The following is a 25,217-nucleotide window of genomic DNA, read 5'->3' as shown; positions in this document are numbered from 1 at the left end:
GAAGCGATTCAGATAGGGAAGATGCTGTGAGAGCCGGGGATGACCTGATATTCAGCTGGGAATGACTACAACAGTAAATAAACACAAGACATATATATACTCTATTAGCTACAACACAACCAGGCTTAATATGCCACAAATTAATCCCGCATAAAAACACCTAGGTGTTTGTTATGCTAGCTCCTAGCTCCTAGCTACTAGCTCCCGTCCATATAACCCACCAATACAATTCAAACACCTGCACAACACACACAATCACGCAGCCCAAAGGACCGTTCACCTAACCCAAGGTTCATAAAGCTTATATATTTAACCAAAGTTAGGTACGTGACACGCACGTACGGGCAAGCGATCAAATGTTTGGAAGCGCAGCTGCTGAGTACAGCGTCTGCGTCTGTGTATCCAAATCAAAGTAATCCTGGTAAGAGTCTGTGTTGTCCCAGTTCTCTACAGGCGTCTGTCTGTGTATCGAAGTCAAAGTCCTCCTGGTAAGAGTCTCTGTTGTCCGAGTTCTTCGATCTTGACTGCATCTTTCGGGAATGTAAACAATGAAACACCGGCTGTGTTGTGTTGCTGACTTCCCTCGCAAAATACTCCGCTTCGCACCGACAACTTTCTTCTTTGCTTGCTCAGCTTCTTTCTCCATAATGCAATGAACAAATTGCAACAGATTCACCAACACAGATGTCCAGAATACTGTGGAATAATGAGATGAAAACAGAGCTAATTTGTATTGGCTTCAATGGGTTATCCATACCTCTGTTTCACTGGCTACGTCACGCGCATACGTCATCATCCAAAGGAGTTTTCAACCGGAAGTTTAGCGGGAAAGTTAAAATTGCACTTTATAAGTTAACCCGGCCGTATTGGCATGTGTTGCAATGTTAAGATTTCGTCATTGATATATAAACTATCAGACTGCGTGGTCGGTAGTAGTGGGTTTCAGTAGGCCTTTAAGGCTCATTTACCTCCATTCAAATTGTACATAATGTAAACTTCCAAGGAGCAGGGAAGCAAGGAAACAGCACACCACTCAATGATGTAAACATAGGGACACACGGTAGTGATCATGGTGCCAATATAAATAGTTTGTTTGCGTTAGCACTTATAATAACAATATCACTAATACTACAAAATGTAAATCGAGTATGGTTGCAACTTTTTGAATGGTTATTTATCAGTTTTAGAGGCGGAATAGAGGACCTCCCATTTGCTCTGCTGTCAGCAGACATTTATTTAATTGTATTTAATATTTAGAATGCATTAAAAAAAAATATCCATCGGTCATCATGTCTTTCATAATGATTGTGAATGATAGGCAAAATTCCCAAAAAAGTGCAGTTCCCCTTTAAGGTCACAATAAAAATGTAAGGATGCATTGATCCCTTTGATACATTTCTACATCAAAACTAATCCAATAGCACTATGCTATTGATATCTTAGCTTTGTTTTCAAGGTGATAAAGCAATGTTTATCACTGAATATCTGATAGTAAACACTATTATTGATAATTAATTAATTAGATTATTTAATTTCTTTCCCAAAATGGCCCCCAGGCTGTACTTTGAACACCCCTGTCCTAAACTAACTAGTTTTCAGTCTCGTTCAGCAAAAAAAAAAAAAAAAAAATGCTCAAATAACTTTCGACTGTCCTCTGCTCTGCAGTTGATCATGTGACCCCATTTCATTCTGCAACAAACTGCACTCCATGTGCAAACTCCATTAAAAGTTAAAAGTGTTTGCCATACAGTATGCATGCAAGTCCATATTTAATATCTGCTGGTATGCACTCTACTTATAGGAAAGAAGCACAGGAGCAAAGTGGAAAAAAATGTCTGGGAAACTGAAATGTTATGAGACTGACCGTAAAAAATGAAGCCGTTTTAAGGTTTCGAGTAATTTTACACTGACGTAGTGTGTAGCGATACTGCTCATTAGGGGTAGGCGATGCTGAGCATTTTGGTTTTGATCAGATACCAAGTAAATACAGGGCTTGTAACGCTGATGCTGTTACTCAAAATGTCATTATTGGGGATGTATTTTTTTTAAATTAGTGGTTTTGTTTTAGTCAAGTGCATGCATTAATCTAAGCTCTTTTTGGGACGTGATGCGTGCAATTTACTAAGACTGCAATTGTAAAGCGGTGCAGACCGCCTTATTTAAATGAGGATTTTGCATGTACAAAACCAGTGAAGTTGGCACGTTGTGTAAATCGTAAATAAAAACAGAATACAATAATTTGCAAATCCTTTTCAACCTATATTCAATTGAATAGACTGCAAAGACAAGATATTTAATGTTCGAACTGGTAAACTTTGTTATTTTTTGCAAATATCACCTCATTTGTATTTTGATGCCTGCAACTGGCACAAGCTGGCAAAAAAGACTGACAAAGTTGAGGAATGCTCATCAAACACTTATTTGGAACATCCCACAGGTGAACAGGCTCATTGGGAACAGGTGGGTGCCATGATTGGGTATAAAAGCAGCTTCCATGAAATGCTCAGTCATTCACAAACAAGAATGGGGCGAGGGTCACCACTTCGTGAACAAATGCGTGAGCAAATTGTCCAACAGTTTAAGAACAACATTTCTCAAAAAGCTATTGCAAGGAATTTAGGGATTTCACCATCTACGGTCCGTAATAACATCAAAAGGTTCAGAGAATATGAAGAAATCACTGCACGTAATCGTAATAAACATTGAAGGCCTGTGACCTTCGATCCCTCAGGCGGTACTGCATCAAAAACCAACATCATTATGTAAAGGATATCACCACATGGGCTCAGGAACACTTCAGAAAACCACTGTTACTAACTACAGTTCATCGCTACAATTCGTTAAAACTCTACTATGAGTGAAGGAGAAACACGGACTTGTCTGGATGACTCGCCTTCATATTTCCAGTGGCTACCTCCGAGTTACAAAACCGCTTTATTATGAAGCTGGCTGTGCTGCGTTCTTTCTGACGTCACTTCCTGTGTAGGGCGCGGTCTTTCTGGCGTCACTTCCTCTCCGAACTCAGTTTGTAAACGATCAATGAGTCCATACAAAGCTAAGAGCTGGAGATTCAAGAAATACACGGCGCACTTACCCGTGTAAAAAATTGTCCGAGGAGGGGAACCCTAAACGATGGTTTAGTGTGGCTGAAACGGGGCTTAGGCTAAATAATTATTCGTTTAAGGCAGGGTTCTCAAACTCAATTTACCTGGGGGCCACTGGATGAAAAACTGGGTGAGCCTGGGCCGCAAGAAAAGATTTCTTTAAAAAAATCTAACATGCAGTTTTTAATGAATTCACCTTCTTTGAATGGCTTTCTCGCCCTAGCAACCATCTTACTCACCATGTAGCTAGCTTTGACTGCTGCATCGCTCTTTTCGCTTGCTTTCTTAAAGAAATCTTGTTGCCTTAGTAGACTGGTTTTAAAATTTTCAACCCGGTTCACTCTCTCATCTCCCTGGTATTTTGCATACTCCTCAGCATGTCTAGTTGTATAATGACGTTTCAAATTGTATTCCTTGTGCACCGCAACTTTCTCTGTGCAAATAAGACACATCGGGGTGCCCCTGTGCTCAACAAAGAAATATTGCCATTCCCACTTTTCCTGGAATTGTCTTTGCTCATCACTAACCTTTCTCTTCACTGCAGGCTTTGAAAAAGACATGTTTGGGGTTGTGGAATATATTTGTATTTAGCCGACACACGGAGAATAATGTTATTTCCGCAATGTGTGTCGTTCTGCTTTTCCTCCCTACAGCAACACGGCGGTCGGCGGAATGTACCGGGATCGCGAGCGCAAAAAAGGGACGGCTCCCGGAGTGTTATCCGGCGTCATATAAAAATATATGTAGTGTTCATCGTGTGAGGCAATGCAAATTAAACAATAAAAAAAAAACAAATAACGGTTTGAATTGGTCCAGGTTATCAGGGACTTTATTACTGATGGACAGGTGTCGCGGTGTGACTGCAGCCAGGCACGTAAGAAAACTGTCGTCTCCATGGCAACGTTTCTGTCGCTTTCACTAATTTGCCGCTTTTCCTCTAACGCAGGGGTATTGTGGACTCAAATAACAAAAATCGTCTCTGTCTGGAGCCAACGGGAGGGGGGGCGATTAGCCCCGAACGGGCTATCAATTAGCCCCGAACGGGCTAACATCACGACTAACGTGTTACACGTCCGATTCGCCCAGCGACTCTCTGTCGGAGTATCAGCGCTGGGGTCCAGTGCACCACAGTTTTGTATTGTCGCTCGGTCCTTCGTTGGAGTGCTTTTGAAGCTACCGTACCGCTCGTCTTCCTCGCCCGGACTGTTTACAGCGGCGCCTGGGGCGGGAGCGAGCGAGCAGGCGGGCGAGCGAGGGAGGGAGGGAGGAAGAGCGTGTGCGGGTGTCGTGGAAAAGCGGCAAAGTGTTTCTTTGCTTGCATCACGCAAGTGATGTCAATGCATACTTGCCAAACTTGATGGGGGGGGGTTTGAGGTGTGTGTGGGGAGGTTTGAGGTGAGCGGGGTTGGGGGGTAGGCGGGGTTGAGGGTAGCGGGGGTGTTTTTGTAGCCCGGAAGAGTTAGGGCTGCAAAGGATTCTGGGTATTTGTTCTGTTGTGTTTATGTTGTGTTACGGTGCGGATGTTCTCCCGAAATGTGTTTGTCATTCTTTTTTGGTGTGGTTTCAGAGTGTTTGTAACAGTGTTAAAGTTCTTTATAGGACCACCCTCAGTGTGACCTGTATGGCTGTTGCTCAAGTATGTCTTGCAGTCACTTGTGTGTGCCTGCAGAAGCCGCATACAACATGTGACTGGGCCGGCACGCTATTTGGATGGAGAAAAAGACAGTGTGATGGCAGGTTCTAGAGGACACTAAAGCCAGTGCCATCACGCATGCCCTTAATATTGTCGAGAGTCATACATCACACTGTGATTGGTAGATTCCTTCAGCTCCGCACACAACGCTGCCAAGCGTCATTCATTTAAATCTCGCCGGCCGCACAAACATTAAACATTCATATTAAGGTGAGGGCCGCAAAATAACGTCTCGCGGGCCACAATTGGCCCGCGGGCCGCGTGTCTGAGACCCCTGGTTTAAGGGGTTATCCGGCTTAGTGTAGACATAGCCTAAAACACACGTACGCGGATCTGAATACACATTGAATACATGCTACATGCAATGTATTGTGTGTTCCTGCTCCTCAGCACAACTTGACCTGGTCCCAGGATTCATAGATTTAGTGACACAATTACATCACTTTCATATTAAAAAGTATCCCATATAAAAGCAATACAGACGAGGAGTGGAGGAAGACACGTAAATAGATTCATTTATTCTTTTCAGGACAGAGGCAATTAAAGTGATAAAACACAGAATATGATTTGTCATGTAACACCTCCAATGATTTATTTTATTTGCATTCAAATTTACTTGTAAAAGAGAATCATTTCTGGGACGTTCGTGGCGCGGTTGGGAGAGTGGCCGTGCCAGCAACCTGAGGGTTCCTGGTTCGATCCCCACCTTCTACCAACCGAGTCACGTCTGTTGTGTCCTTGAGCAAGACACTTCACCCTTGCTCCTGATGGGTCATGGTTAGGGCCTTGCATGGCAGCTCCCGCCATCAGTGTGTGAATGTGTGAATGTGGAAATAGTGTCAAAGCGCTTTGAGTACCTTGAAGGTAGAAAAGCGCTATACAAATATAACCCATTTACCATTTCCTTTCAGGATTTGAAAGGCAGTGAGCAGAGGATGCAAACAGTAATAATGGTTTTGCACATAGTGTTGTTACTAATGACTCATCAATCAGTGATGTGTGTATTAATGAAGTAATTTTGATGTTTCTCATATGTTAAATTTAATGATAACCTTCAATTGAGGAAAATACTTACCCTAACAGCAGGAAATAAGAGACAGAACCCACATGAAACCATCCATTTTCCTCACAGGGGCAGGAATCTGGTCTTCCCCCCCTATTAGCTGGCATAGTGAATGTCACAGTGAACCCCTAAGGTCCGACCTAAACATCCGGTCTTACTCGTAGCATTAGCTCACATTTAGAGATAGACATGACTGTGTTTTCAACGCACGGGAAAGAAGAAAGTGAGCGTAAAGGACAGTGCTGGGAAGAAGATATTCATTGAATTGTAGAAATAGATAATCAAAAACATAACCAGAGTATGTAGCTGGCTAACTTGGTGTAGTAGTCGGCGCACAGCACTGCCGGTCTGCACCATACTGAAGCGGATTGAGTCGATAACGTGAGTCAGGGATGTTAAAATAGTATCTAAATCGCAGAAATGTATCAATAAAAATATGGGAAAGCTGCTGATGGTGTGTTTGACGGAGAAGCAGCTGGAAATAGATACATAGAAGTCCGCTCTCCAAGGTAAATGCTGCACATTACTTCATAAAACTAATGTAATTGTTTGTACTATGTTATATTGTACTGTTTTTCATATAATGTTTTTTATTTAAAAGTTATATTTTCTTTTTAAAAGGCTTGTTACATTTTAACAAAATTATGATGTTTTAGGGGGCGAAGCGTGGATTCAATTTGTTTGTAATTCATTTCAATAGGCAACGCTGTTTCGCAATACAAGTTTTTAAGGCCTTTAATCCCAGGGACACCATCCTACCGTCAAACATGGTAGTGGTAGTATTTTGCTCTGGGCCTGTTTTGCTGCCAATGGATCTGGTGCTTTACAGAGAGTAAATGGGACAATGAAAAAGGAGAATTACCTCCAAATTCTTCAGGACAACCTAAAATCATCAGCCCGGAGGTTGGGTCTTGGGCGCAGTTGGGTGTTCCAACAGGACAATGACCCCAAACACACGTCAAAAGTGGTAAAGGAATGGCTAAATCAGGCTAGAATTAAGGTTTTAGAATGGCCTTCCCAAAGTCCTGACTTAAATGTGTGGACAATGCTGAAGAAACAAGTCCATGTCAGAAAACTAACAAATTTAGCTGAACTGCCCCAATTTTGTCAAGAGTAGTGGTCAAAAATTCAACCAGAAGCTTGTGGATGGCTACCAAAAGTGCCTTATTGCAGTGAAATTTGCCAAGGGACATGTTACCAAATATTAACATTGCTGTATGTATACTTTTGACCCAGCAGATTTGGTCACATTTTCAGTAGACCCATAATACATTCATAAAAGAACCAAACTTCATGAATGTTTTTTTGTGACCAACAAGTATGTGCTCCAATCACTCTATCACAAAAAAATAAGAGTTGTAGAAATTATTGGAAAGTCAAGACAGCGATGACATTATGTTCTTTACAAGTGTATGTAAACTTTTGACCACGACTGTATATATATATATATATATATATATATATATATATATATATATATATATATATATATATATATATATATATATATATATATATATAGTGTATATATATATATATATATATATACAGTGTATATATATATATATATATATATACAGTGTATATATATATATATATATATATACAGTGTATATATATATATATATATATATATATATATATATATATATATATATATATATATATATATATATATATATATATATATATATATATATATATATATATATATAATGAAACTAGCCTGCAGTAAGCAGTTATGTTGTTGGAAAAAAAGCATACGCCGTGATGCGTTTTTGAAATGAATGCACTGCGTATGCCTAAAATTATAAAAACATGTAACTATTACATGTTATTATACATGTTCCCGTTACTACATTACATACATACTTATTACATCACGTATATAAAACCTTAATGGAGGTTTGTTTCTAACTTTTTTGTGAACGGTCAGAAATAAAAATATTAAACATATCGTCTATTCAGCAATGGCCTTTTATAATTTCATAGCTGCTGGATGACTTATAGGGCTGAATAAAATGAATTCAGTTGATGCGGTTTTTTTTAATGTTGTTCGGGTTTTTTTCATTTAGAAATTATATTACTATAATATACCTCCTACATGAAAAGACGTCTTTCATTATTTTATATGGATTTGAGTCGATCCAGAGCATGAATGCACTGGTGATGCAATCCACAGCCTGGCGCGCTAAATGTGAACATGAAAGAAAAGTAGAGATGTCCGATAATGTCTTTTTTGCCGATATCCAATATTCCGATATTGTCCAACTCTTAATTCCCGATTCCGATATCAACTGATACCGATATATACAGTCGTGGAATTAACACATTATAATGCCTAATTTTGTTGTGATGCCCCGCTGGCTGCATTAAACAATGTAACAAGGTTTTACAAAATAAATCAACTCAAGTTATGGAAAAAAATGCCAACATGGCACTGCCATATTTATTATTGAAGTCACAAAGTGCATTATTTTTTTTAACATGCCTCAAAACAGCAGCTTGTAATTTGGGACATGCTCTCCCTGAGAGAGCATGAGGAGGTTGAGGTGGGCGGGGTTGGGGGGGTGCGGGGTTGAGGTGTAGGGGGTAGCGGGGGGTGTATATTGTAGCGTCCCGAAAGAGTTAGTGCTGCAAGGGGTTCAGGGTATTTGTTCTGTTGTGTTTATGTTGTGTTACGGTGCGGATGTTCTCCCTAAATGTTTTTGTTATTCTTGTTTGGTGTGGGTTCACAGTGTGGCGCATATTTGTAACAGTGTTAAAGATGTTTATACGGCTACCCTCAGTGTGACCTGTATGGCTGTTGACCAAGTATGCCTTGCATTCACTTGTGTGTGTGAAAAGCCGTAGATATTATGTGATTAGGCCGGCACGCAAATGCAGTGCCTTTAAGGCACGCCCCCAATATTGTTTTCTGGGTGGAATTCAAGAGAAATTTGGGAGAATGGTTGCCCCGGGAGATTTTCAGGAGGGGCACTGAAATTCGGGAGACGCAATTGCTCTGTACTTCTCCCTACGTCCGTGTACCACTCCGTACAGCGGCGGTTTAAGGAGTCATAAATTTTATTTTTAGAAACCGATACCGATAATTTCCGATATTACATTTTAAAGCATTTATCGGCCGATAATATCGGCAGTCTGATATTATCGGACATCTCTAAAGAAAAGTGTCAGAAAAGTGTGCACAGTTTTCTGTTGTCTAGATTGTGATTCAGAAAAAGTGTTACAGATTATATATCCGTCTTGCTAGTTCAACACATCGCACACAAGTCTGTGGTAGAAGCCCTGTATATAAGCAAAAACCTCATTTAAATAAGGCGGTCTGCACCACTTTCTAATTGCATACACATTGTGAGTAGATCACATGCAACACGTCCAGTCTGAGTACATGCTATTTTATTTTTTGCAGCGTGATATTTGATTCTGAGTGAATTTTGTGTCTTGTATTGTGTTGAATATTGTAGTTACACTGTTTGGTGCAGAGATTGACCACGGAAAATGAAATGCTTGTGACTCAGAACAGGGCTCATCTCCTCTTGAATAGAAGCATAATTAGAGAGAGGAGTAGGAAATGGAGGAGCGAATAATGAGGAGAGAAAGGAAAAGGCAAAGCAATAGACGTAGGAAGTGAAGAACAGCAGTAATACAGACCTAATCTCAGGGTATCAAGGCGTACTGTCGGCGTGTCTATTTTTAGTTGTTTCTCACAGACATGTGGATGCCAGGAGAGGATTTTTCCACAATGGCAAAGAAAGAAACTGTTTTAACTCTGGTAAATCTTATCTGATATAAAAAGTATTTATAATAATAATATTAATAGTAATAATGATGGATTTTATTTGTATTGCACTTTACATTCAAACAACTTATCGAACAATCAAAATAAAATAATATAATGTCATGGCTGTCTTGTGTTTCCAATAATTTCCAACAACTCTTATTTTTTTGTGATAGAGTGATTGGAGCACATACTTGTTGGTCACAAAAAACATTCATGAAGTTTTGTTCTTTGGGTCTACTGAAAATGTGACCAAATCTGCTGGGTCAAAAGTATACATACAGCAATGTTAATATTTGGTTACATGTCCTTTGGCAAGTTTCACTGCAATAAGGCGCTTTTGGTAGCCAACCACAAGCTTCTGACCACAGAACTTTCCTCCAGAAGGTCTTATCTTAGTCCATGTGATGTCAGATGAAACAAAAATTTGAGCAGTTTGGCCACAATACCCAGCAATATGTTTGGAGGGGAAAAGGTGAGGCCTTTAATCCCAGGAACACCATGTCTACCGTCAAGCATGGTGGTGGTAGTTTTATGCTCTGGGCCTCTTTTGCTGCCAATGGAACTGGTGCTTTACAGAGAGTAAAAGGCACAATGAAAAGGAGGATTACCTCCAAATTCTTCAGGACAACTTAAAATCATCAGCCCGGAGGTTGGGTCTTGGGCAGGTACAATGACCCCAAACACACGTCAAAAGTGGTAAAGGAATGGCTAAATCAGGCTAGATTTAAGGTTTTGGAATGGCCTTCCCCAAAGTCCTGACTTAAACGTGTAGACAATGCTGAAGAAACAAGTCCATGTCAGAAAACCAACAAATTTAGCTGAACTGCACTAATTTTGTCAAAAGGAGTGGTCAAAAATTCAACCAGAAGCTTGCCAGAAGCTTGTGGATGGCTACCAAAAGCGCCTTATTGCAGTGAAACTTGCCAAGGGACATGTAACCAAATATTAACATTGCTGTATGTACACTTTTGACCCAGCAGATTTGGTCACATTTTCAGTAGACCCATAATACATTCATAAAATAACCAAACTTCATGAATGTTTTTTGTGACCAACAAGTATGTGCTCCAATCACTCTATCACAAAAAAATAAGAGTTGTAGAAAAGATTGGTAACCCAATACAGCCATGACATTATGTTCTTTACAAGTGTATGTAAACTTTTGACCACGACTGTATATGCTTTTCTAAAAAGGTATGTTTTGAGTCCTTTTTTAAAAACATCCTCCGTCTGTGGGGGGGGGGGCTGAGGTATACATGCTCAAATTACAGTTGTACCTTTTTGTAGAATTCGGTCTTCAATAAAAAAAAGTTTGCCAAAGTGGACTATCTCGATTTCCGTAACGCCAAACAATATTAGTTTTTTAGTTTGCTTAGCAAGTGTATAAACAAATATTCTTATGCGTTGGTGAGTCATGGTAAGCCACCAAGTGCCCAAGGAAAGTTGGAAGTTGTAGCATATCGTTGTGGAGAGTGTGACGTCATTGAAGACCGTGTGTCTTTGCATTCTTGTATATTTTTTGTGTGCCAGCGCTTTAAAGAAGAAGGCGAGAAATTCAATTAGATTTAAGAAAGAAGTCGTAGCAAAGTACAAAGGTGGAGCCTTTGTGTGTGTGTTTCAATTGTATTTGTGAGGCAATGTATGCATGCATGTTCGAAATAAACTCAAATTCAAACATTTTAAACTGATAAACAATTCTCTACATCAGGGATATCCAAACGTTTTGGCATGGGGGCTGCATTGGGCTAAAAAAAACAAATGCGGCTGAAAGCAGAATGCATTAAATACTTATATATACACAAGCACATATATAGCCTTTACATATACATTATAGGTGTACATATATACATTAGGGTTGTCCCGATACCAATAATCAATATTGTCTTGATTTAAACTACACTACATTAAACACTCACAGTCAAAGAACTATTTTACAAGGTTAAAATATAAATTACAAGGCATTGAAAAGGCATCGACCCCTGTGCTCCATGACTACAGTCTGCACCGGACCGAACAGCAGGATAGGTGTAACAACTCCATTATAACTCCTTGTGTAGATCTGAATGCTCATTATTTCATTGTTTACCGTAAGTTTGAAGCAAAGATGGTAATACTAATTGCCACATTTGGCGAGGCGTGTTTTAAAGCAGCTGTTGTGAGAGTAGCCTATGTGTGTGTGTGCGTGTGTGTGTGTGTGTGTGTGTGTGTGTGTGTGTGTGTGTGTGTGTGTGTGTGTGTGTGTGTGTGTGTGTGTGTGTGTGTGTGTGTGTGTGTGCGCTTCTTTAAGAATGGCGGTATGTGGGGTGAGTGACATGAGTAAGTGATTGGTCAAGTTAGGAGACGTAGCGCTAGCATGTGCAGGAGTGTTAATAGCATGGTGGATGTACGGTTGTGCCCTGTGGAAATGATAAATAAACTGTTGTAACTAACCGATGGCCTCATCATTCAGACCAAAGAGCGTAGCTTTACGGAGCCATTGTGAAGTGAAAGGTCTCCCCTGCGCTCCTCGACCACGGTCTGGGAGCCGACAAGCAGGAAAGGTGTAAAACAGTACTTGCAACGCGGTGCCTCCCTGTTTAAAGCGTCGCCTTTATTGTTAGTTTTGAAGCCCAAATACCTCCATATTGCGCTTTACGGATCCTATTTATTAGAATAGAATAGAATAGAAAGTACTTTATTGATCCCTGGGGGAAATTCAGCCCCACAGTTCGCTCACAATAAACACTTAGGTATTTTTTACATGTGAATAATATAAATACAGTATATTATACAGCATTACCTTCATATGTATAATATAAATACAGTCTATTATACAGCATTATTCACATGTGAATAATATAAAATACAGTCTATTATACATTTAGTGTGCTTTAAGACATGGCTAGCTAGCTAGCGGCCAAAGTCCAGCCCCAGTCGGCAGTGTTTTAGCTACTTCTAAATCACTAATCCTCGCCTCAATGGCGACAAATAAAGTAAGTTTTTTACAAGTATCATCCCTGCAGGACGAGGAATAGCTAAATATGTTTCACTACACACCATAGCTCACCGGCATCAAAATGTAAACAAACGCCATTGGTGGATCCACACCTAACATCCACTGTAATGATACCAAGTACAGTACCGTATCGAGTTGACTCTACTATAATTATGTCGATATTTTTTGGCATCACAACAGCTTCTTTTGGTTTTTTTTTAATGTATAATATGTTTATAAACTCAGGAAATATGTCCCTGGACACATGAGGATTTTGAATATGACCAATGTATGATCCTGTAACGACTTGGTATCGGATCGATACCCAAATTTGTGGTATCATCCAAAACTAATGTAAAACATCCAAACAACAGAAGAATAAGTGATTATTACATTTTAACATAAGTGTAGATAGAACATGTTAAAAGAGAAAATAACCAGATATTAACAGTAAATGAACAAGTAGATTAATAATTAATTTTCTACCACTTGTCCTTAATAATTTTGACAAAATAATAGAATGATAAATGACACAATATGTTACTGCATACGTCAGCAGCTAAAGTAGGAGCCTTTGGTTGCTTACTTACTACTAAAAGACAAGTTGTCTTGTATGTTTACTATTTTATTTAAGGACAAACTGACAATAATATATGTATGTTTAATGTACCCTAAGATTTTTTGTTAAAATAAAGCCAATAATGCAATTTTTTGTGGTGCCCTTTATTTAGAAAATTACCGAAAAGTATCAAAATAATTTTGGTACCGGTACCAAAATATTGGCATGGGGACAACACCAGTAGCTCCTGAATGGTAATTGAATGGTGATGTGCCTAGAGATTCCCACCTCTACACAACACTTACTGCTCCGGGGTCTTCTTACGCAATACTCAATATATTCACGGGTAATGAGCGTGGTAATGTTTCTATTTAGCGTTTTTTTTGTTGTTGCACAGATCTGGAACAAGCCGCCTTGTCTCTCATCCCTGAGGCTTTAGTTCCACCTGACAGGAAATAACACCTTTGTGCTGTTGCTGCAGTGTGTTTCCTCACTGCAATGTTACTTGTCAGCATTTCTTCATTGATCGATTGCATCTGTAAATACCCCTTTGCCTCCCTTTTGCATCTATAATCAAATGACCCACCCCCATTTGTCGCAACTGGTGTCCCTTGCAGAAACAGAACGTGGATAATGGTCTCCAATTGTCGACTTTAAAGCTGCAGGACATTTATTATTTGAATGTAACCTCCTTACAAAGATTCATATGGGAAATAAGTATTTGATTCCCAACCGAAAACCTGAGTCAGTCTTTCGGATAGAAACCCTTGTTGATGTTTCTTTTTGTAGGACGTCTGAATAAATAACAAAACAACCCTTACAGAAACACATAGCATCACATAGAAGGACAGTTTTTTTCAGGCCTAGAATAAGCAGTATTACTATTTACAAAATAATTGACAACAATGTCCATTTTCTGAGTACGAAGGATCATAAAATAATTGATCTTTGTCAAAATAGAAAGGTGGTTTGCCTTTGTATCACCTAAATATTTAATGATTGTATCATACCATTGGAGAGGTGGCCACTAACAAGTTTTTTTTGGTGTCAAAACCTATTGGTATGGTCGTTTATCAGCCACCTTGGGTCACAACAACAACCAGATTGTGACCAGAAATAAGCAACCGGCCACTGGGAACATAGGTAAAGCTATGCAGCATGTTTAGATACAATGCAAAATGATCCGGTCCAGTCCAGAGGAGAGGGCTAGCGTAAGAAGCATCCTGATTGGCAAACAGGGACAGGTTTGTCGTGATTGCCAATCTGAGACAGGTGAGGGAGCCAGCGTTCAGACTAGGATTGTCCCGATACCAATATTTTGGTACCGGTGCGAAAATGTATTTCAATACTTTTCGATACCTTTCGATACTTTTCTAAATAAAGGGCACCACAAAAAATTTGCATTAATGGCTTATTTTAACAAAATATCTTACGGTACATTAAGCATATGTAAATAAATAAAATAATGAACATACAAGACAATTTGTCTTTTAGTAGTAAGTAAGTAAACAAAGACTTTTAATTAGTCTGCTGACGTATGCAGTAACATATTGTGTCATTTATCTTTCTATTATTTTGTCAAAATTATGAGGGACAAACTGAAAAAATTGATTATTAATCTACTTGTTAATTTACTGTTAATAACTGGTTATTTTCCATTTCAACATGCTCTATCTACACTTCTGTTAAAATGTAATAATCACTTATTCTTCTGTTGTTTGGATACTTTACATTAGTTCTGGATGATACCACAAATTTAGATGTTGATCCGATACCAAGTAGTTACAGGATCATACATTGGTCATATTCAAAGTCCTCATGTGTGCAGGGTCATATTTCCTGAGTTTATAAACATAATATGTTTTTTTTTTAAAAAGGAAAAAATATTTTATGACAATAAAAAATATTGACTTAATCATAGTAGTATCGACTAGATACGCTATTGTACTTGATACCATTACAGTGGATGTTAGGTGTAGATCCACCCATGGTGTTTGTTTACATTCAGGCGCGCTGGTTTTTGTTAGCGGTGACGCCGATGAGCTGTTGTATCCTCCTACGGTGTGTAGTGAAGCATGTTTAGCTTCACTGAAACTTAAAGGTGACAGAGCTTTCGCTGCTGCTGCTCCCAAGCTCTGGAACGACCTACCTCTGAGTGTTAGACAAGCCTCCTCTCTTCCTGTTTTTAAATCTCTCTTAAAAACATACTTTTATTCCATGGCTTTTAACACTGAGGGATATCCATCCTGCAATGGCGCCCCATAACACACCTGCTGTGAACCTGTTTTTATGTTTTTATATTTGATTTATTTATTTTTTATCGTGTTCTGTTTGTGTTGTGTTGTGTTTGCTCGGTTCTCGTATTATCTTTTAACCTGCCCATTGTACAGCACTTTGGCTACCCCTGTGGTAAATTTTAAATGTGCTTTATAAATAAAGTTGATTTGATTTGATTTGATTTAGCTATTCCTCGTCCTGCAGGGATGATACTTGTAAAAAACGTACTTTATTTGTCACCATGGAGGCGAGGATTAGTGATTTCGAAGCAACTAAAACACTGCCGATTGGATATTCGCTGTTAGCTAGCTAGCTAGCCATGTCCTAAAGCACCTTTTCCTGAGGGCGTTACAGTTGTATAACTTCACCATTATCTTTAGTTTTTTTAGGTCAAAATGCGTCCGTTCTCCCTTTCTCTGTCTACACACTGTGTCTGCTTGTAAGTACTCCGTGATTGTGCGCTGCCGAACATGCTCCTCTGCTCGTAAAACCAGCAATGTCACGACGTGATGACGCGCCGTCATGCCCGGGAACCGGTACTTTTCAAACAGAGCATAGTACCGTTCTTGATTCATTAGTACCCCGATACTATACTAGTACCGGTATACCGTACAACCCTAGTTCAGACTAAAGAAGTGTTGGAAAATGGAGGAAATCAGGAAGTGGAAACAAAAATAGGAGTACTGAAGTACGGGAAGTCCTGTGGGGAGTGCTCAGAGAGTATGGGGTAACGGACTGTCTTATTGTGGCTGTCCGCTCCCTGTATGATCAGTGTCAGAGCTTGGTCCGCATTGCTGGCAGTAAGTCGCACACGTTTCCAGTGAGGGTTGGACTCCGCCAAGGCTGCCCTTTGTCACCGATTCTGTTCATAACTTTTATGGACAGAATTTCTAGGCGCAGTCAAGGCGTTGAGGGGATCCGATCTCTGCTTTTTGCAGATTATGTGGTCCTGATGAATTCATCTGGCCAGGATCTTCAGCTCTCACTGGATCGGTTCACAGCCGAGTGTGAAGCGACTGGGATGGGAATCAGCACCTCCAAGTCAGAGTCCATGGTTGTCGCCCGGAAAAGGGTGGAGTGCCATCTGCGGGTTGGGGAGGAGATCTTGCCCCAAGTGGGGGAGTTCAAGTACCTCAGAGTCTTGTTCACGAGTGAGGGAAGAGTGGATCGTTAGATCGACAGGCGGATCGGTGCGGCGTCTTCAGTAATGCGGACGCTGTATCGATCCGTTGTGGTGAAGAAGGAGCTGAGCCGGAAGACAAAGCTCTCAATTTACCGGTCGATCTACGTTCCCATCCTCAAATATGGTCACAAACTTTGGGTTATGACCGAAAGGACAAGATCACGGGTACAAGCGGCCAAAATGAGTTATGAGTTTCCTCCGCCAGGTGACAGGGCTCTCCCTTAGAGAAATGGTGAGTAGCTCTGTCATCCGGGAGAAGTTCAAAATAAAGCCGCTGCTCCTCCACATCGAGAAAAGCCAGATGAGGTGGTTCAGGTATCTGGTCAGGATCCACCCAAACACCTCCCTAGGGAATTGTTTGGGCACGGCCGACCGCTAGGAGGCCACGGGGAAGACCCAGGACACGTTGGTAAGACTATGTCTCCCGGCTGGCCTGGGAACGCCTCGGGATCCCCCGGGAAGAGCTGGACAAAGTGGCTGGGCAGAGGGAAGTCTGGGCCTCTCTGCTTAGGCTGCTTCCCCCGCGACCCGACCTCGGATAAGCGGAAGAAGCTGGATGGATGGACACGAAAATAGAACAATATATGAGATCATGCGGTGTGTATGTGTACACCTTTGTACTCCCTCTGTTGTTGTTTCTAGATTTTAGCCTTTCAGGAAAAGCAAATATAAAAGTGTTATTAAACATTAAACTGTTTTTTAATAGGTAATACAGCCCACCTAGGATCAAACAGTGTTGGGACAAAACGTGTAACCGAAAATGAACAACCAGCTAATTATTTCAATGACCTCTACTCCCTCCATCCTCTCCGTTAACGTTGATCTCTGTACCCTACGCATGTTACATGTCTGTCTGGTCCCGCCTTGCAGTCTTGCCCCTCCGCCACTCCTTTCTGTTGCTTGCCACACCCACAGGTCGGCGATCAAATCCTGGAAGTGAACGGTCAAAGCTTCCTAAACATCCCTCACGATGAAGCCGTCAGAGTGCTGAAGTCATCGCAACACCTGATGATGACGGTGAAAGACGTGGGCCGCCTGCCTCACGCCAGGACGGTCATTGGTGAAACTAAGTGGATCGCGAGCTCCCAGATTGCAGAAAGCTCAGCAAACAGCAGCATGGCAAGGTGAGTTTTATACTCCCTTATTATTGATATCTCCATTAAGGATGGACGTTTGATTACATTTCTATGACTCGGGGGGGAAAAAATGACTAAATCAACAACCATTAATATCCTGGGATTTTTTTTTCGGTTGAAATGCCTAAAAAATCCATACTAAAAGTGAAGCAAAGCTGTCCTTGAATCTTTGGAGTTGAAGCATGGCTTTTGGTTCTTTTGAAATAAATCTAATATTTCTAGTCTAAGTGGTGCAGGAACTGAGAAATAGGAGTTTAGATACACGGATGTGGAAGCTCTTTTCCAGTGGGTCCTCTTGACGAGCCCGTTTCATGGTTTTAAAACACAGTTTTATTTTTCCAACAATGTTCTCAGGTTGCTTTTCAGCAGTAATCTGTTGGTCTCTCGCTCGTGCTCGTGCTCTTGCTCCAGCTCCAACAACCGCTCTCCTCCCGGTTTGCTGCTTATACAGAGTGACAGGTGATTAGATAACAAGGCCCAGTTGGGCCATCTACGCACCTGTCGCCTTTAATGCGCCTTATAATCCGGTACGCCTTTTGTATGAAAATAGACCTGAATAGACCCTCTCATCGGCAGTGCGCCTTTTAATCCGGTGCGCCCTATGGTCTGAAAAATACGGTACTTGAAAACTTTGATTTGAAAATTTTTGACAATGTAAGGTTTAAAAAAACTGTAACCCATGATGATCAGAATTATAACCAATAAAGGCTTGCATGTAATAAGTTAATACCACAGATTAGTTTCACATTTGAAGTTAATTTCTTACACGAATGTACTTAACACCATATTCTAATTATATGACTTTCACATGTATAGTACAAACCCCGTATATGAGTTGGGAAATTGTGTTAGATGTAAATATAAACAGAATACAATGATTTGCAAATCCTTTTCAACCCATATTCAATTGAATGCACTACAAAGACAAGATATTTGATGTTCAAACTCATAAACTTTTTTTTTTTTTTGCAAATAATAATTAACTTAGAATTTCATGGCTGCAACACGTGCCAAAGTAGTTGGGAAAGGGCATGTTCACCACTGTGTTACATGGCCTTTCCTTTTAACAACCCTCAGTAAACGTTTGGGAACTGAGGAGACACATTTTTTAAGCTTCTCAGGTGGAATTCTTTCCCATTCTTGCTTGATGTACAGCTTAAGTTGTTCAACAGTCCAGGGGTCTCCGTTGTGGTATTTTAGGCTTCATAATGCGCCACACATTTTCAATGGAAGACAGGTCTGGACTGCAGGCAGGCCAGTCTAGTACCCGCACTCTTTTACTATGAAGCCACGTTGATGTAACACGTGGCTTGGCATTGTGTTGCAGAAATAAGCAGGGGCGTCCATGGTAACGTTGCTTGGATGACAACATATGTTGCTCCAAAACCTGTATGTACCTTTCAGCATTAATCGTGCCTTCACAGATGTGTAAGTTACCCATGTCTTGGGCACTAATACACCCCCATACCATCACACATGCTGGCTTTTCAACTTTGCGCCTATAACAATCCGGATGGTTCTTTTCCTCTTTGGTCCGGAGGACACGACGTCCACAGTTTCCAAAAACAATTTGAAATGTGGACTCGTCAGACCACAGAACACTTTTCCACTTTGTATCAGTCCATCTTAGATGAGCTCAGGCCCAGCGAAGCCGATGGCGTTTCTGGGTGTTGTTGATAAACGGTTTTCGCCTTGCATAGGAGAGTTTTAACTTGCACTTACAGATGTAGTGACCAACTGTAGTTAATGACAATGGGTTTCTGAAGTGTTCCTGAGCCCATGTGGTGATATATTTTACTCACTGACGTCGCTTGTTAATGCAGTACAGCCTGAGGGATCGAAGGTCACGGGCTTAGCTGCTTACGTGCAGTGATTTCTCCAGATTCTCTGAACTCTTTGATGATATTACGGACCGTAGATGGTGAAATCCCTAAATTCCTTGCAATAGCTGGTTGAGAAAAGTTTTTCTTAAACTGTTCAACAATTTGCTCACGCATTTGTTGACAAAGTGGTGACCCTCGCCACATCCTTGTTTGTGAATGACTGAGCATTTCATGGAATCTACTTTAATACCCAATCATGGCACACACCTGTTCCCAATTTACCTGTTCACCTGTGGGATGTTCCAAATAAGTGTTTGATGAGCATTCCTCAACTTTATCAGTATTTATTGCCACCTTTCCCAACTTCTTTGTCACGTGTTGCTGGCATCAAATTCCAAAGTTAATGATAATTGGCAAAAAAAATAAGTTTATCAGTTTGAACATCAAATATGTTGTCTTTGTAGCATATTCAACTGAATATGGGTTGAAAATGATTTGCAAATCATTGTATTCCGTTTACATTTACATCTAACACAATTTCCCAACACATATGGAAACTGGGTTTGTATAATGACTGAGTGAAAATTTGGTTGCAGGAAAACATGCAACTTAGGCCAGAGCCTACTGAAATGAATTTTTTTTATTTAAACGGGGATAGCAGATCCATTCTATGTGTCATACTTGATCATTTTGCGATATTGCCATATTTTTGCTGAAAGGATTTAGTAGAGAACATCAACGATAAAGTTCACAACTTTTGGTTGTTGATAAAAAAAGCCTTGCCTGTACCGGAAGTAGCGTGACGTCGCAGGTTGAAAGGCTCCTCACATTTCCCCATTGTTTACACCAGCAGCGAGAGCGATTCGGACCGAGAAAGCGACGATTACCCCATTAGTTTGAGCGAGGATGAAAGATTCGTGGATGAGGAACGTGAGAGTGAAGGACTAGAGTGCAGTGCAGGATGTATCTTTTTTCGCTCTGACCGTAACTTAGGTACAAGGGCTCATCAGATTCCACACTTTCTCCTTTTTCTATTGTGGATCACAGATTTGTATTTCAAACCACCTCGGATACTATATCCTCTTGAAAATGAGAGTCGCGAACGCGAAATGGACATTCACAGTGACTTTTATCTCCACGACAATACATCGGTGAAGCACTTTAGCTACGGAGCTAACGTGATAGCATCGTGCTTAAATGCAGATAGAAACAAAAGAAATAAGCCCCTGACTGGAAGGATAGACAGCAGATCAACAATACTACTATCAGGAGACACCGAACCAAGCACTGGACCTGTAACTACATTGTTAATGCTGTGCCACCTGTCGAGGCCTAGCAATGCTGTTGCTAACGACGCCATTGAAGCTAACTTAGCTACGGGACCTCGTCAGAGCTATGATAAAAACATTAGCGCTCCACCTACGCCAGCCCTCATCTGCTCATCAACACCCGTGCTAAGCTGCGTTCCAGCGATCGATGGCGCGACGAAGGACTTCACCCGATCATCGATGCGGTCGGCGGCTAGCGTCGGATTGCACGTCTGCTATCCAAACCAAAGTCCTCCTGGTTGTGTTGCTGCAGCCAGCCGCTAATACACCGATCCCACCTACAGCTTTCTTCTTTACAGTCTCCATTGTTCATTAAACAAATTGCAAAAGATTCACCTACACAGATGTCCAGAATACTGCGGAATTTTGCGATGAAAACAGAGCTGTTTGTATTGAGATACAATGTGTCCGAATACTTACGTTTCAACCATTGACGTCACGCGCAAACGTCATCATACATAGACGTTTTCAACCGGAAGTTCCCCCGGAAATTTAAAAGTGCACTTTATAATTTAACCCGGCCGTATTGGCATGTGTTGCAATGTTAAGATTTAATCTTTGATAAATGGTTGTCTGGGTATGTGGATGACTGAATGAATGAGAAAGTCATACACACAGAGAGAGAGTGAAAGAGGGATGAGATGTATGGTAGTTAGGGTTACAAAGGGGTGGAAAGTTTCCGGTAAATTTACGGAAATTTACCACAGAAAGTTAAGCTCTGGAAGTTTGGAAATATTGACCATTTTTTGATTATTCCATGTTGGACACCGTCCATGGGAATATATGGGAATTAATGGGGAATTACAATAATGATATATTATTGGGCACTTGCCTATATGCTGCTGCATCTTTGTGGCATTTTGGACGTAACTCTTTGCACAGTATTTGCAAATGTTCACAGCCTTTCCGCCTACATTGGTTGGGGTGAAATGTCTCCACACATCAGATGGTGTACGTGGCATTCATCTGTTTGTATCTATTTATTCTTGTAAAACACTAATGTAATCCCACACACAGGTGTAAATAGTCAGCTAAACAGTTGGAGTAGTCTTTAAAAATGTTTTACTGATGGACAACTGAATAGAAATAGGCTAGATGAATAATTGAACACTCAATGAGCATGCTAAATCAAACTATAACCTACATTCTTGTATGACAACAGAATGGCTAGCAGAACAGAAGGCAGAGGAAACTACACGTTTTGATTCAGTATTTGCTGGTTGAACTTTACAGATCACAAAAAAGGTAAATTCGGATCACTAACGTTGTTAGCATAAATGAATGGGATTTAACATAAAGAAAATTAGCATCACGGCAAACGGAGAAATATTTCCGGTTCATTATGAGACTGTGGAGGTACATAAACCTAGCTAGCTAGAGATATTGGCCCCAAACTCATTTAACAAGTACAGGAACAGCTTGAGTGGAAGTCTGCTGGAGTAGCCTACAGTCATACAGTAACACGCAATTACACCTCTATTAAACTTAAATACCATGGATCAAATATATTTACCCCAGTAATATCATCAAAACTTACCTGACTGGATGAAGTCCTTGGGCTCAAATACTAGTGTGGCCTCAATAGCCCTGCTGTAGTGTGTAGCATGCTGGGAATTATCTGTGCATGTGATGGATAAATGCACTGCACATGTGATGGAGGAATGCACAGTGAAGGGTTGAAATTCTACTGAATTTGCATTAAATCAGGTTGTTTTAGCTAATAATCATGCTGCAATATCTAGCATGTTGCATTCAATGTTTATTCCCGTATATTCCCGTTAATTCCCATGGAAAGTTTCCAACTTTGAATATTCCCGGGATTTTGCAACCCTTATGGTAGTAGATGGGTTAATAAACAGTGATAGGCAAGCTACTTGGAAAATGTAGTAAGCTAAGCTACAAGTTACTCTCCATTGAATGTAGCTAAACTACTGGGAAAGCTATCCCCGCAGAATTGTAGCAAGCTATACAGCAAAAGTAGCTTGCTACATCAAAACTACATTTAACAGCTTTATATCGAAGGACCCACATGTATAATATCAATGTTAATGTAACTGAGAGTGTACAAATGGACCCACTAAGGCCCCATTACTATTAACTGTGTCATTTACAGTAGCTGGGGTCACCCCACTGTATTTATTTATTTTAGTTTTCCTTTTCTTTGGCCCACCCCTTTAATGTTAATAAATAATAATAATGGCTTATACTTGTATAGCGCTTTTCTACCTTCAAGGTACTCAAAGCGCTTTGACAGTATTTCCACATTTACCCATTCACACACACATTCACACACTGATGGCGGGAGCTGCCATGCAAGGCGCTAACCAGCAGCCATCAGAGGCAAAGGGTGAAGTGTCTTGCCCAAGGACACAACGGACGTGACTAGGAAGGTAGAAGGTGGGAATTGAACCCCAGTAACCAGCAACACTCCGATTGCTGGCACAGCCACTCTACCAACTTCGCCACGCCGTCCCATGTTATTAATTTTCTCCGATACCAATGTATTTCGATACTTTTCGGTACTTTTCTGAATAAATTGGACCACAAAAAAGTGCATTATCGGATTTATTTTAACAAAAAATCTTACGGTACATTAAACATATGATTCTTATTGCAAGTTTGTCCTTAAATAAAATAAAAACAAGACAACTTTTATTAGTAACTAAACAAACAAAGGCTCGTAATTAGTCTGCTGACATATGCAGTAACATATTGTCATTTTCCATTCTATTATTTTGTCAACATTATTAAGGACAAGTGGTAGAAAATGAATTATTAATCTACTTGTTCATTTACTGTTAATATCTGCTTACTTTCTCTTTTAACATGTTCTATCTACACTTCTGTTAAAATGTAATAATCACTTATTCTTCTGTTGTTTGATACTTTACATTAGTTTTGGATGATACCACAAATTTGGGTATCAATCCGATACCAACTAGTTACAGGATCATACATTGGTCATATTCAAAGTCCTCATGTGTCCGGGGACATATTTCCTGAGTTTATAAACATAATATGAATTTAAAAAAAACGAAAGAAGATTTTGTGATGCTAAACAATATCGATGTAATCATAGTATCGACTAGATACGCTATTGTACTTGGTATCATTACAGTGGATGTCAGGTGTAGATCCACCCATTGTATTTGTTTACATGAACAGCGTCATTAGCAGTGACGCCAGTGAGCTACGGTGTGTAGTGAAACATGTTTAGCTATTCCTCATCCTGCAGGGATGATACTTGTAAGAAACTTACTTAATTTGTCGCCAAGGAGGCGAGGATTAGTGATTTGGAAGTAGCTAAAACACTGCCGATTGCGGATGGATTTTAGCTGCTAGCTAGCTAGCCATGTCTTAAAGCCCCTCTTCCTGAGGGCATTTCAGTGTTATAACTTCACCTTTATCGTCAGTTTTTAAGCCAAAATGCGTCCGTTCTCCCTTTTCTGTCTACACACTGTCTGCTTGTAAGTACTCTGTGATTGTGCGCTGTCGAAAATGCTCCTCTGCTCGTAAACCAGGAATGAAATGACGTGATGACCATGGAGGTAGCGGGGGGGTACGGGGCCGGTACTTTTTAGAGGCGGTATCGTACCGAATATGATTCATTAGTATCGCGGTACTATACTAATACCGGTAACCCATACAACCCTAGTATCTCTATCTTGTTGTTTGGGAACAGTTGGTAACGGTTATGTGCAGTAAATCTTTTCATGAACTCAACTGACCTTAATGTCCATCCATCCATCCCTTTTCCACTGCTTGGCGTTCCTAAATTTGTGTTGGACGTCTTTGATGAAGAGAGCAGTTAGGATTTTGGTTTACAGAATAAACAACTAGTAACTTAGGTTTTGGGCATTGTTTTCTCTAAACGCATGCATTGTGATGCTCGGGTCGCATGACGGCGATACTTGGCGGTGTTCCCAAGATGCAGAAAAGCAGAGGAGGCACGTGCAGGAGAAAACTATTTAGTGTAATGACAAAAATAAACAAAAGACGAGTGCCGCTTCGAAGGGCACCAAAGCATAGGGAAGGCTATGCAAAAACTAAATTAAATCTGACAGGCTGCAAATCAACAAAATGGATTGCTGGAACACAGCAAAAAAACTCACGGCATGAGGAAAAGGCGTGCACATGAATAAGTATTCATTTAAGTCCCAACAAAGAATGGAGGCCACGACTCAACTAAAATAGTCCTAATTGAAAACACAAAACAAGTGCAGGGAACAGTGCTCAAAAGGCAGGAGTCAAGTCATAACGGAAAAACAGTAACACAACAGGAAGAGCCACCAA

General features: G+C 40.4%; 1 protein-coding gene across 6 annotated transcripts in view; it reads left to right on the top strand.

Annotated features, from left to right (window-relative positions):
- The window catches only part of whrna (whirlin a), a 308,126-nt gene that overhangs the window by 162,409 nt on the left and 120,500 nt on the right, over positions 1–25,217 (top strand). For 5 of the 6 annotated variants that reach the window (XM_062031553.1, XM_062031555.1, XM_062031551.1 and 2 more), the window contains exon 4: positions 17,508–17,761. In XM_062031553.1, the coding sequence (XP_061887537.1) occupies positions 17,508–17,761 (254 nt within the window). The remainder of the gene's footprint in view (positions 1–17,507; positions 17,762–25,217) is intronic. The other variant, XM_062031552.1, reaches the window with a different exon arrangement.

This window comes from Entelurus aequoreus, linkage group LG21, assembly GCF_033978785.1.
Source record: "Entelurus aequoreus isolate RoL-2023_Sb linkage group LG21, RoL_Eaeq_v1.1, whole genome shotgun sequence".
In the NCBI taxonomy this organism is placed as follows: Eukaryota; Metazoa; Chordata; class Actinopteri; order Syngnathiformes; family Syngnathidae; genus Entelurus; species Entelurus aequoreus.
The sequence above is the reverse complement of the archived record's forward strand: the minus strand, read 5'-3'. Positions and strand labels throughout refer to the sequence as shown.